Source organism: Crocodylus siamensis, chromosome 5 (assembly GCF_052110815.1).
Source record: "Crocodylus siamensis isolate JL-2025a chromosome 5, ASM5211081v1, whole genome shotgun sequence".
Lineage (NCBI taxonomy): Eukaryota > Metazoa > Chordata > Crocodylia > Crocodylidae > Crocodylus > Crocodylus siamensis.
The window spans coordinates 150392818-150407220 of NC_143399.1; the positions used below are offsets into that span (position 1 = coordinate 150392818).

The 14403-nt window shown below is 40.8% G+C and overlaps 1 protein-coding gene across 2 annotated transcripts in view; it reads right to left on the minus strand.

Annotated features, from left to right (window-relative positions):
* Positions 1-14403, minus strand: part of TAX1BP1 (Tax1 binding protein 1) — a 93533-nt gene that overhangs the window by 10013 nt on the left and 69117 nt on the right. Inside the window, exons 15-17 of one of the 2 annotated variants that reach the window (XM_090046667.1) lie at positions 12891-12962; positions 5787-5958; positions 5241-5392 (exon numbers count right to left, since the gene is read on the minus strand). In XM_090046667.1, coding sequence (XP_089902793.1) covers positions 5241-5392; positions 5787-5958; positions 12891-12962 — 396 coding nt within the window. The remainder of the gene's footprint in view (positions 1-5240; positions 5393-5786; positions 5959-12890; positions 12963-14403) is intronic. The other variant, XM_090046668.1, reaches the window with a different exon arrangement.

Sequence of the window (14403 nt, forward strand, 5' to 3'; positions counted from 1 at the left end):
GAAGCTCAGCTGTGGGAGTGAAGAGGAAGTCAAAACGCATGGCTTACCATGACCTGAAAGAGTCAATGCTGAGGAAGACTGAACTCATTGGGCACTACAATATATCTTATTCAGATACAATAGGAAAAAAATAAAAAACTAGGAGACTCCGGTGTCAACACTTACACAGTCAAATGGGTCACTAACTGGCTGAGGGCCGCACCCAGACAGTGGTGGTGGATGGGTCATTTTCGACCTGGAGGGATGTGGGTGGTGGGGTTCTGCAGGGCTGGGTCCTCGGGCCCGTACTGTTCAATATCTTCATCAGCGACTTGGGTGAGGGGGTAAAAAGCACCCTGTTCAAATTTGCTGATGACACTAAGATATGGGAGGGATGTGGGCACGCTAGACGGGAGGAATAGGCTGCAATCGGACCTAGACAGGTTACAAGGGTGGGTGGATGAGAACAGGATGGGTTTCAACACTGACAAATGCAAGGTGATGCACCTGGGGAGGAAGAACCAGCAGCATACCTACAGGCTGGGGAACTCCCTTCTCATCAGTGCAGAGGCAGACAAGGATCTTGGAGTCATCATTGATGCCAAGATGAACATGGGCCAGCAGTGTGGGGAGGAAGTCAGGAAGGCCAACCGCACCTTGTCATGCATCCACAGATACATCTCGAGCAGGTCCAAGGAGGTGATCTTCCCCCTCTATGCGGCACTGGCCAGGCTGCAGCTGGAGTACTGCGTCCAGTTCTGGGTGCCGCACTTCAAGAGGGATGTGGACAACATGGAGAGGGTCCAGAGGAGGGCCACTTGCATGATCAGGGGGCAGCATGGGAAGCCCTACAAGGAGAGGCTACAGGACCTGAACCTGTTCAGCCTCCAAAAGAGAAGGCTGAGGGGGGATCTAGTGGCCCGTTACAAACTAGTCAGAGGGGACCAGCAGGTATTGGGGGAGTCCCAGTTCCCCCGAGCGCTACCAGGAGTGACTAGAAATAACGGTCACAAGCTGGCAGAGGGTAGATTCAGACTAGACATCAGGAGGCGCTACTTCACGGTCAGGGCAGCTAGGATCTGGAACCACCTTCCAAGAGAAGTGGTGCTGGCTCCTACCCTGGGGGTCTTTAAGACAAGGCTAGATGAACACCCTGCTGGGGTCGTTTGACCCCAGTACTTTTTCCTGCCATGGCAGGGGGTCAGACTTGATGATCTGCTCAGGTCCCTTCCGACACTACAGACTATACAACTATGAATAGGCTGCAGTAACTGTAGGTTCCTATTACCTGGCAAGGGAAATACTCTGAGGTAATGCAATTAAAATGGCACTGTATAGCGGAGGGCTGCACTCTTGTCCACTTGTAGACTGGACTCCCTAAGAGAGCTTCATAGGTTAGCTTCCTGCTGGCCAGCTTCCAGTGGGAGGATCTTTGCTACATGCCAACTTTATGGAAATGGGAGACCCCTCCCTAGCTTGCTCCTGCGGCCAAGCCAAACTCAGAGGCATCCAAACCCCACGCTTCCAGGCTTGGGCCTGCATGTAGGATGCCTGCCAAAGGATTTGGAAGAATCTGAACCCCCAAGAAGAGGTGGAAGATGTTTGCCAGTAGTAGAGATGGATTTGGTTCTTGAATGACTCATGGATTTGGAAGTGATTTGGCTGATTTGACTTGGAACATGAAAAATTTTCCTTAAAAGAAAAAAAAAAAAATCCTTGCCTTAGGTTCCCATCAGCTTGTTTGCCCTATGTGGGCCATGTGTTTTATTGTCATGCTCAGTGTTGGCTGCATTTAATCAACTTCACAGTTGGTTTCCTTTGCTGAGCATATGCTGCTTTTGGCACCAGTTTAATTATATGAAAATGTATTTAGTGAGATTTCCTTGTATGCGAGTACAAGACAAGGGGCTTTCCCCTGCTCCATGCCAATTTGGGGAAAAAAAACCTCACCTTGTATACAGTAATTAAAGACTGTATCATAATACATGCAACAAGCAGGCTGAACAAGTTTCACACAGTCTCAAATGTGATATTTCTTAACTTGTGAAGATCTGACTTTGCGATCTTAGTAATCTGCTAATGTTGTGTGTGTGATGTGTAAAAGAAACGCGTATACACTAGGGGTGCACCACTAGACATTTTGGGGGCAGATATCAATAGCCAGTTTTTAAGGAGGCATATTGGCCAATACCAATCCGATTTCCAATACAGCTGTGTGCAGATGGTAAGTCTGTTGTGGTGAAAGGGGAGGGGGGAGGGAGGAGGGAGGAGCAGAGTAGGAGAGAGAGTGGGACTGGGGTAAGTGCTGCATCCAGGGCAGGGTGGGGACAGGACAGAGCCATGGCTCGTCTGGGGGTCACAGGGCGGGGTGGGGAATGGATCTGTACTGGGCAGGCTGCAGAGCTGCACTCAGGGTGGACAGCGGCAACACTGGGAGGGGGACGTTGGGGGGGGTTATACCACCCCAAATTCTGCTGTAGCCCCTTCCTAGCACTGCCACTGCCTGCCCTGAGAACAGCGCAGGACGGCTCCCGGCCCCATCTGCAGCCCACACAGATCCAAGGGCACACGCCCCCTCCCTCTGCTACATGCACTCCCGGATGAGTGGCAGCAGTAGTGGCGGTAGCTGCTGGATAAGCCACCAAATAAGCAGCAGGAGCTACTCCCCAACCCCTCCCCATGCCACCTGGACAAGCCATGGCTCTGTCTCCCTCCCCCCCCACCCTGCCCCAGCTAGGCAGCACCTGCCCCAGCACCACTCCCTCTCTCACTGTGGGGGGCATTGATCAGTCCCCCTGAAGATCCTTCCCTTCCCTCTTCCCCACAACAGACTTACCAGCTGCATGCTGCCAGGCTCTGCTCCTCATTGCCTGCATGCTGCACTGTGGCTGCACGCACAGGCATTTATCAGCCAAATTATCAGCTAAATCAGGCCAATTTCTGATATAGTCAATTTTCTTTATATCAGTGCCTATCCGATATTGGACTGATGTATTGGTGCACCTCTAGTATATACACCTCCTTGAATTTAAAACACAATCTTACTGGAGTCACATTTGCAGGACATGTGGGATTTCAATTATTTTGGTCACTTACTCCACCTCTTCTAGGGGTAGAAGAGTAAACATTAACTTTGAACCCATGTCACAAAAATCTGTTACCTTTAACCATGAACTTAGATCCTATACTTGTCTATAAGTCTATGCGTACCTTACTTGGAGTACTGCCAAGATGAACATTCATCATTTAATATAAAGGAGTACTGCAAACCCTTCCTAAGCTCTTTGCTTTCTTCTCTCAAGAAGTTTTGTAGTAGGATTGGAGGACCCAGACAGAAGTTCAAAACGTGGTGGTGCGACTTCTTGCAATCAAATGGAAGTCCACAATACCCACTCTCTTCTACTCTCTTTACAAAATGAAACTTACAATTTGCCCTGGGGCGTTTCATATCATCTTATGGAATTGCATCATACTGTTTCCTGGGCATTAAAATAAGTTTTGTTTTGGTTTGTTTTTTTTAAACGCCTGTTAACGGAAGTCCAGCTACTAAAGCTCCTCCTGCTTGTAGCTCAAGTTGTGACAAAGAGGGTTTTATGCTACCCCACTACCTATGTGGAAATCTTCCCATGTCATTCAACCTTGTTAAATCTTATATTAGTACTGTTTCAATTATTTCTTAAAGTCTCCCTGGAAAGTTTTGCAACATATTTCTATACAGAGAGAATTTTGACAGACACACACACACACACACACACAATCTCCCCCTTCTTTTGTTTGAAAACTAGTTATTCTTACTTGACTTTCACAGAACATTAAGATCATTTCTTATTATATATTAAAATGGTATGTGTTATGAAGACAAGAACTATCTTCTTGAAACAGAACTCCGCTTACCAAAGCCTGGTTCCTATGAGACTATTAGGTTCCTTCCATCTCATTACAAAATCTAAGCTGTGTCAGCAAACGAGCACAAGACTCTAGCACTGTTTCTCTTGGGTTTGCAAGAGGGGAAAGCACATAGATCAGAAAGAACACTCTGCTAATTAAACTGCAGCAGATGACTAAAGTGGTGAAGAGCTTGTCATGTGTAATGTCCGTGCCAAGAATGATCAGATTAAATATGCAAAATGTGAAGTAAAGGTGGGCAACAGCACCAAGCTCATATTCCAGACCTTAAATAGGTTGCAAAAGTTCTGACAGTTTCCCTAATTATTCACAGTAATGGACATAGGGGGCAAAAGGCAGGAGGAAGAAATACATTTTTCTCCATTATAGGTGCTGAGCACTAGGGCTAAAATCATGCCTGTCTGAACACTGATCAGTTTCTGCAAAGGTTAATAGCAATTAAATGTGGCAAACTAGACTAAATGAGAAACAGGTCATGATACTGCTGTACTTGCAAAGAGCACAATACTTTGCAAAAAAAAAAAGTATTTCTTGTTAAATATTACTTGAAATAGCAAGACTATCTAAAAATATGAGAACAGTAAGACTGTTCAAATGATATCATGTGGTATGGCTTACTGCATGCACCAATTCATTAATACTATTTTTCTTTTTACACAAAAAATGTGAGCTTAAAAAAAAAAAAAAATCAAACATTCTTAGAATATATAAAAAGATATGAAATGCTAAAAAAGGAACTTAGCCAGCAATACTACTTTTATCCTGTTTAAGACAACAGACAAATGGCTTTATGTATTTTTTAATAGCTTAAACTGTCTCAAAACATTTAAGTATTTCTTTAGATCTCTCTTTTGGAAAGCTGTCTTCATAAATGTATGTTACATTTAACTTTAAAATTTTATTAAAAATGACTGGTATAAAAAGAAATCCATCAAGCTTTTGTCTTCAATTTCAACGAATTCTTCAGACTAGTGAACATTTTTTTAAAGCGCTGCATATGCAGACAACTTTGTGCAATGTTTACCCTCACAAATGTAGCTATAGGCTGAAACATCAATTAGTCTCTCTCTTTATATAGTAAAAGCATTAAGAAACTGATGTCAAATAACATTAAGTAATAATATTCAAGAGGTTGCTCTGAATTGGGAAGTATATTTTATCACTTGCTGTACTTTTTTTCCTCTTACCTAATGAGCACTCATTTTTTCAATTAAAAAAAAAAGTTTCATATTTTAGAAATACTTAAGTACATTCGAATTTTTAGCAAATGGGTCTATCTAAGCACTTTTCTGTTCTTGGTTATTCACTAGTAAGGGTAGCTACTGGGAAATAAAAGAATGCAAAAGATAACGTACATTGCTGTCCTCGGGGTCTTCCAAACCATCAGGACGACTAAGGTTGCGAGAAGGCTGACTACAGACTACATTGTTTTCCAATTCCCAAGAGGAAGATGTTCTTACAGGTGGCCTTTGGATCTCATCGGGGTAAAAAGCACCATCTGCTCCAACTGAAATAGAAAACAGAAGAACAAAACTCTGAATGCATTTCTGAGCATTCTGTTCAATAGACTTAGAACAGCTATTCAATTTAAATAAAAACTTTAAAATATTTTTAGTTTTGATTTAGTAAAAACAGGAGATCTTGACCAAAAAATAAAATATAAGAACCAAAATCTACAACTAGAACACTGATGTGAATATACAATATTCCACACACCATTTTTGAAAGTCCACCTCAAAGTGATTTGAGCCTATTACAGCCTATTTGTTAATCCAACTGTATCTTATAAACACTGTATAGGTTAACTACTATCTAATCTTCTCTCTAGTCTAAGAAATTGGCATATTTCTTTTGAAACTGTTTAAAAAAAAAAACAGGGAAGAAAATAAATCTTTTCTGACCTCTTGTTTCCTGAGTTACATAAGGATTTCCATACTGCAGTACTGGTAGTCTACTTGGGACTGCAGGAACAGATCCACCGTCCTCTGAATATGGGTTGCGAAAATGCAACATCTGCTGAGAAATCTGTCCTGTGATTCTTCCAGCCTGATTATCTGGTCTCCTTCCAAGTTCCTAAAACAATAAATTTAATTATGCAATCAATCTATAGAGCCATATCAAATGTTCTAAATCTATTAGAAATAAATATTGAGCTGTATTAGAAACATAAGCTCTCTCTAAAAATATTTCAAGTACTATCTGTCTATGTTCTGATCCTCTTTACATCACTTGACTAGGCTGACATATCTGGGAAAAACTCCTGTTTATCTAAAAAAATCCTATTTATCTCCTATTTGTCTCAAAGAGAAACACACCAAAGAAAACGCAGAAATCATTCTTAGGCTTGATGTAATACATTCTGCATGCAACACAAGTAAGCAAAAAGTTTTACAAAATATATAATGAGCTGTATTCTTTGCCTGTACATGTGAGTACCTTGGTTGACTTGAATGGACCTACCCTGATTTCACCTAGCTGAAGTTTAATCCCACTGGGATGAAAAGCTCTATCACTTCCATTAAGAGATAAAATAACTTAAGGTGCATAAGCCTTTACTCAACCCATTCCATGCAGAAGAGGAAAGAAAACAGTGCAAACAAAATGGTCCCTGGAAGACTTTATACTTAAGACACGATTGACCAGGGAATCACATCTTAAGTAGTAACCTGACCACCCATTCATTCAATTAGTGACAAGATAAAACAGGGAATATGCCACAAAGTTATTACACAGAAAATGTGTAATAACTTTGTGGCTGGTACCCACCATGCCAACTTTCTGGCTGGTCCCTGATGAACATATGGCCAGCCCCAAGGGCTCGGATGCGCTCCCTGCTAAAAAGTCCAATATGCTGACTGGGCTTCCAGCCGCAGGAGCACATCACAGCCATGCCCTCCAAGCACCCCCACAGCTGGAAGTCCCAATCAGATGATCCTGACCCATGCTCCCAGCTGTAGGAGTGCATCTGAGCCAAGGCATGAGGACACCATGAGATCTAATCCCACAAGTACACATGCCATGCATGCATAGCTTGACAGGAGGCACGATTTTTCAGATTGCAGTTCAGATCCCACCATGCCTTTAACTGAATGTCTACCAGAGGCCAAAGAGTAAGAGTTGCATTTTGCCTTTGCAACAAAGCTAACCCTACTGAATATACCCTTCCATATTTATGAATGAAATAATATACTACAGTAATCACTTGCAAGTGTGCCAGATTAAGCTATTTAAAAAAGGAAGAGAAAGAGTAACTAATCTGTTTTAAAAAGCAGATAAAAATGCCCTACCCAAGTAGGTAACCCATAATTAAACAGAGATTTTCTTTTCTTTAGTCTCATCCCCCTTAAAGGCAAAGTTCTTTTGAGAATTATTTACTGAAATATTATACTGTAAATAAATCAGATTAACACCACAAAATTGTTCCTCAGTTGTTATCCCAATGACTAATGGTCTAATAATGTTGACACTTCCAGCTGTTGTTAGTATTAGTATTTGTAATGTAGCGCCTAAAAGCTAAGATCCTCATGTGCTAGGTTCTCTTAAATCTAAAAAAAAACAACGCCCAAAACCCCAGACAGATAGCGAAACAACATTACAAACAATGACAGATTATTGATCAGCATAGTAAACACACCAACAGCCTAACCACTGTTAAACTTTTAGTTGATAATATGAGAAAAAGAGAAGAAGTTAGTTTTCCAATGATTAAAGGAAGATCATCCAAACTGTAAGGGACATGGAAGAAAGTATAAAATGCTCTTTTGAAAATGTAACAAGCAAGCATTTAAAAGTCTAGAATCACAGGCTGAGCTGAGGGAGAAGCTGACATCAACTGTGAATGAGCTATTATGTACAATGGGGAAAGGCTGGGGGGGGGGGGAAAAAAATCGAGACAAGTCATTTATGTTAGATAACATAAGAGTAGTGAGAGTCAGCAGAGGAATGCAAAAAGAAAAGAGCAACACGATCAAAGCGACAGGTTAGGCAGCTGATCTTTTCAGCAACATTTTGGGAAGACAGAAATGAAGTAAGACTGCATGTACTATGGCCAGAAAAAGGAGAGAAGTTACCAAGATAAAAAATGAGTAACTACGCAAGCATTTTACTTGCATGGACAGACAAGAAAAGATACATTTTAGAGAAAACGCACAGAAAGACTATGCAAGACTCAGATGTGGCCGGAAAAGTACAGACCTAAAAAGAGGGATGAGTTGAAAATGATAATCCTAGTCACCCTCCTCCCCACCCTTCCATAAATAGGCAGGAAAGAAATTTTGACCCCTGCAGTCCAGGAAAGCTTTGTGAATACAACGATAAAATCATTATGCATTTCACAACTGTAAATCAGTGCACTGATATGGTTTAAAGGCTGAGTTTTTTTGTAATTTTAAAAAATAGTTCAATTTTCTTTGTTTATAACCACCTTATAAAACCTGAAATTAAAACATTTCCTTCCAGAATTTCTCACCTTGAATGGGGAAAAATACACACACACACACACACACACACACACACACACATATATATAGGTTTGTACGGGTATGCGAAACAGACCATATTCAATTCAGATTTGGCCCGAATTGAGTACAGTGATGTGATTCGATTCACTGATTCGCATCACTGTTCCGATTCGATTTGGCTGAATCTGAAGATTCAATACCAATTCAGAGAATCACCAATTCGACTATAGACAAAGCTTTATTTTTATTTATTTATTTATTTATTTTTACATACCTTGAGGTACCAGGCATGGCTCATGAATGCTGCATGGAGTGTCCCAAAGGAGCATGGGGGGGCCCCCTGCGTACTCATGGCAGCCAACCTGGAAGTGGACCAGAGGTACTTCCGGTCCACTTCTGGGTCCACCGCCAAGACCATAGGGGTGGGGGGGGGCCTTGCCCCCCCCAGCGATTGGCCATGGGGGGAACCCTGGGTGCCCCCCCCCCCCCCCCCAGGAGACACCAGTCGCTGACTGGGGGGGGGCTCCCCCACACGCTCCCTGGCAGACTCAGAATTGTTTCTAGTCCACTTTCAGGTCTGCTGCTGAGAGCACGCGCTCCTGTAGGACACTCTATCCGCCCCACCATCTCAGCATTCACAAGCAGCCTAGTACCTTGAGGCATGTAGAAAAAACATTTTAAAGCTGTGTCTATGTCTGAATCATCGAATTTTTCCAAATCTCTCCAAATCAATTGAGAGAGATTAAAGGGTCTCCCTGATTCAAATCGGATTTGGAGATTTGGCCACCGAATTGGGCTGATTCTCTGCCGAATCAGTGACTGAAGCTTCCTACAGCTCTACTGATTTGTTATTTATAAAGATGTTCACTTGTGCCAGGTTGTATTAAAGAATGTGTTTTATACACTTATCTTGCAGGAGTGATATATATAAAGATTACTTGATGCACAAGTCCATTAGTAGTTGTTAAACACAACAGTTAAGGATATAGCTTCAAGCTCAGGACATACCAAAGCCTCTGACTGCTGGCAGCTAAGAGGTCATGACAGGAAATGGACTCTTTTCCTCCGTAGAGACAGTACAGTGGGCTGGATAGATCTTTGATCTAATCCAATATGGCCGTTATTACTTCCTAAAGCTTCAGTTCATACTCTAAGCACAAAATGAATTTTGTGGGAATTTAGTAATAGAGGTACTAACTAAAGTATTAAAGATTTTGCCAAGAGGGCAAGAGCTCTGTAAAATTTTCATATAGTTACAACTCACTAAAATCTGGCTTATAGGCTCTCTCTGAAGAAACTGCAGTGTAATTAACCTGAATTATTGCTTGTTCTCAGTAAGTCAGAGCAGTACAATACTACTACATAAATCTAAGGCAACAGTTCAGATGATTCATAACTGGAGTCACTGTGCCAGGTATAATTCAACAAATCAACATTCCTCTTCAGCTGAGTTACAGGTAGGTAGGTACAATTCTAAGAAGGTCAGCTCCTGTATTGGTGCTATAAGACAACTAAGCAGGAACAACCTATGGAGTCAATTTCACCACTAAGGGCATCAACACTTGCACTAGTATATGCACCTGCTGAATATTACTGTCAAGCATGGCGATGCAGTAGCCACACCAGGAAACTAAGCAATGAGAACAGTACTGTAGTATGTAGCATACTTCTGTCGACATGCTACCAATACCATCAGGGACACTATCTCCCCAACTAAGAAGACAGAAGGCAACTCTTGGGCTCAGTGTGCCCAACAAAGCCAGGAGTACCTGCTTCATGAAGTCTTGGAGTAACCAGTACATACACGACTAAAGTCAAAGACCTCATTCAAGGAGAGGCAGGTACTGTTGCAAGAGTGTAGAAGTGGGAACAGCAGCCTATAAGCACTTAAAGAAGTGGGATGAGACTGATTTTCATTTCAAATGCTTCATAAGTACCCCTATCTACCCGGGTATGAGCTCCCTTGCAACTTATGGACTCAACTAAACAGGATTCACTCTGGAGCTGGATGCTTTAATGCTACACTATAAGATTAGTTTAAAGGACAGTCCAATATGTGAGTGTGGTGATGCACCCACAGACTGCTGACCACCTCCTCACATATGCAACAAATCTGTGCATCCAGGATGAGGACTTGGCAAGTGTCAACAATAAAGCAGCTGTATGGCTCTGCCATACTAAATGATGTATAGAGAGGGAAATGAAGTATATGAGAGAAGAAACTGAGTTACATTCACATTGTGTTCCACTAGTGGGTCAAGTAGAAGATGGTGTATACATCAAGATTCCTCAGACTTAGGATATATACAACAAACTGGATGGTAAATTTTAAAAAGTAATTCGTAAAGTGATTTTAAAAAGAGTATAGTCTTTAAAAGCATAAAGACAGTATTAAAATTTTCTTTGGATTTCTTGCTTAATATTCACGAAAGGCATTAAAATACTTAAAAAAAAAAAAAAAACATAAATCAACTTCTTTTCTAGGCAGCTTCCCACGGCAAGCTCCTTTGATTCTATGGCCTGAAGCCTAGCTTCTTTTGGTGGAATGCCATAAGAGCATGAACATCTGGCTGCTAACCAACTCCAAAGGTATTGCAAACTCAACCAAGTGGCAGCCCACTTCAGGGACTTGCAGTCTTTGCCCACATCTTGCCCTCGAAACAGAGAAGAGAGTGCACTGAAGGAGGGAAAAGGAGAGAAATCCCAGCCTACCACCTATTTTACCCTGAAAAGACTTGCAACTTCTGCAGAAGGATCTGTGGCTAAAGGACTGGACTCCTAAGTCACTTCAAGACCTACCAATGAGTTGTGGTGGTAATACAGGGCCCACTAACTTTGAGTTAAATTTCATATAACAAAATGCAAGGATTACTGGAATAATGAAGTACTCCAAAATTTAATGAAACTGCAAAGTTTCTGTTTTGAAATGTGTATGGCTTGTGTTTGTAAACCCTTAATCATTGTTCCTGGTTGCATACTGAGCTACTAATAAAAGCTTAAACCAGTGTCCCATATTCTTACAGATTTCTTCTGCAATACGAATTTTTCTGTACTGAAAATATGGCAGTATATACTACTATAATTCCAGCATCACCCAAGATTAAAAATAGAATGCAGATCAGAGTCTTTTTAAAGGTGCTGTAAAACAGTCTTTGCCATAAACTGGACAGTTAGGATAGGGAGCAATTTAAAAAAAAAAGGAGGGAAAAAATATCAAAGGCTATACAAGTATGTAAATAAAATAGAAACTAAGTAATTTTATAGGTTTGAAGAGATTGCAAATGAACATTTTCAGCATGCTATGTTTAGTGACATTTATAAACAAACACTGATAATGGAATATAAATTGAAAAGTTGTTTATTGTACTGTACTTAACCTTTTAAATCATGGTTCCAGTCTAGCAGAGCACTTTGATTCTTCCATAGAATCGTGTCTAGCAAATTTATAGATATTTACATTACAAGCTTTTATAAGCTTCATACAATATTATTACAGTTGCACTTCTCCTTATGTATGCTGTTTAAATTATACCCTCCAGCTAAACAGTTTTACAAAATCCTGACTTCTACTTAAGCTTTCCTAAGAATCAGAAAAATACGGTACAGATGCATTTAAAAAAAAAGAATTCCATCCAAGCATTCTGTTATTCCTTTGTTATGGAAAATGCAATACACAATAGTTAATCTCTGATATTTCAGAGCCTGCAAACCTCAAAAGCACTTAGGCTGACTTTTTTTTTTTTTTAATCAGTCAATTATTTATTTTTATTTGCCAACTACTTTAGTATATACTGAAACTACTGTGGATGTAGCTAGGTTGAATACGTGCCTTCTTCAGCACTGTTCATACAACACACTATTCCCTTTTTTTAAAAAAAATATTAACTCTCGCTTTTCACGAAGCCACGCAATCTCCATGAATAAAACACTGTAATGCATGAAAAAAATATATACATGAAAAGCTTTCAGGTAGCAGCCAAAAAAATGCAACAGAACATTATCTTTAATATTTTGGCAGAGCTCTCTTTAATCAGACAAGTTCTGCATTTGATTAGAAATCCAACTCTCTCAAATGAAAATTAATTTTCAAGCACGTATTTGAAAATCTGTTACAGTTTTGTGCATCTTAATTCCCTCATGGATGAGGAACTGTTTACTGTTTTAGCTGCAATTAAGTAACCTTTGTTACATCTGTAAGTCTATTTCCTACTTGGCTATTTGTAGTAATTGGGGAAAGCCATACGGATGTGACAGAATGAGTCTATCTTTACCTGAATATAACAAAATAGGACAAAACTAGAAAGTTTAAACAAATATTTATGGATATAATGAATTATGAAACTATACCTGAATGCCTCACTATTCTTTTGAGATATCAAACTAGAATTCTACATATATTGCAAAAAAAAGTTCACTTATTTTTGGTGAATTTTAAAAATTACTTTTACACGTTTCATGGAATCCCCACATAAACAAATGGGTCTTTTTAAAGCAAATTAATATAACCACTAATCCACTGGATGTAACACATTATTCCCACAGTACCTTCTCACTAGCGAGGACTTCCAAATGCGATGCCAGCTCTTTCATTTCTCTTTCTTGTTCTGCCAATTGGGCCTACATGTAAAAAATTTGAACCACTCAATTACTGGATACAATTTCCCCAGCTATTACTTTATATTTACACACCCACACCACTAAGTAATTTTAAGCCATATTTGTATCAGATTTTTTTTATTCACACGATAACGTTTAAACTACTAGTATTATTACAAATACTTAAAAAATAGCAATATTTTGCTACATCTCTAATATGTTCATTTGGCTGCATTAAGTTTAAATCAGTGAGAGTGGACCAAAGAGACTTATTGTTGTCCCTCAGACACAGGACTAGGGAAAATGCAGCATTCAGGAAAACAGTAGGAAAAGCAGTGCACTGAAGATAATGGCATGAAGCACATCACTCCCTGGAAGGACTTTAAAAGTCTTACCCCTCAATGTGCAATATGTAGTCAAATACAAGATGACGTCCCCACACTCCCAATCACCATGGGCGGGGGGGAAGAGGAGGACGGCTCCTCTTTCGAGGAGATTCAAGGGGTAGATGGTGGCTCAGCTCTGGCTCTGGGCCCAGGCTCAGGGTCAATGCCAGAGCCATGCCACTGCCTGCTCTGAACCAGGGTGGCTCATGTGGTAGGGGAGGAGGCAAGTGGCAATGGGGGAGAGGGTAGTGCTGGGGAGACCACACAGCCTGCCCTCCTCCCCCCCCGCTTACCTTCAGCTCCACACCCAATCCAGACACTCCCAGAGATGCTGTAACTGCTTATCCCTAGCTGAGCCAGGCTTATCCCTAGCCAAGGCCACTACCTCTGCTGACTGCCCTAGAGGCAGACACGCCACTCAAAAGGTAAGCAGTGTAGGAGAGCAGGGCAGCAGTCTGGCCTCTTGCCCACATGCCATTGCTTTGCATGGAAAATTTTAAGATAACTCTCCAACAATTACATTCTATGCATAGAAAAATTGAAACAAATTTATAATTTTCCATGTGTAGAATTAACTACTGAAGAGTGATCTTAAATACAAAGTTGTCTAGGATTTGGGTGAATACAGTAGTTCTTTGTAAGCCTGCATCCAATTTCCCACTTGCGTGGGTTCAAAAATGGTATGTTGTTTAGAATGAAGTCAAACAGATGTCAGGCTTGTGTGGGTCAAGAGTTAAGCACTGGTGATAACACTCAGACTCTTCCTTAGACTCAACAGTTCCACATAAACTTCACTGGGAGAAACAAAGAAACCCCCTATTTTTTCCCCTTAAAAGATTCTTATTAAAATTCCCTGTTCCACAGGGCTCTACTTTTTGCCTTTGTCTGTTTGACAAAAAATAACTGAAAAGGAAAAGCATTAGTCAGTTCTTTCAGGCTTCTTTCTTGGTTTCAGACAAAATTAAAAACATTAACTTTGATCTAGAAAGACTCATAGGATTTGGATGCCAGCTACCTGAGAGACTTCACCTTGCACGCTCCTGTCATCTGAACACAGCCTGGGCATCTGGGCTAAC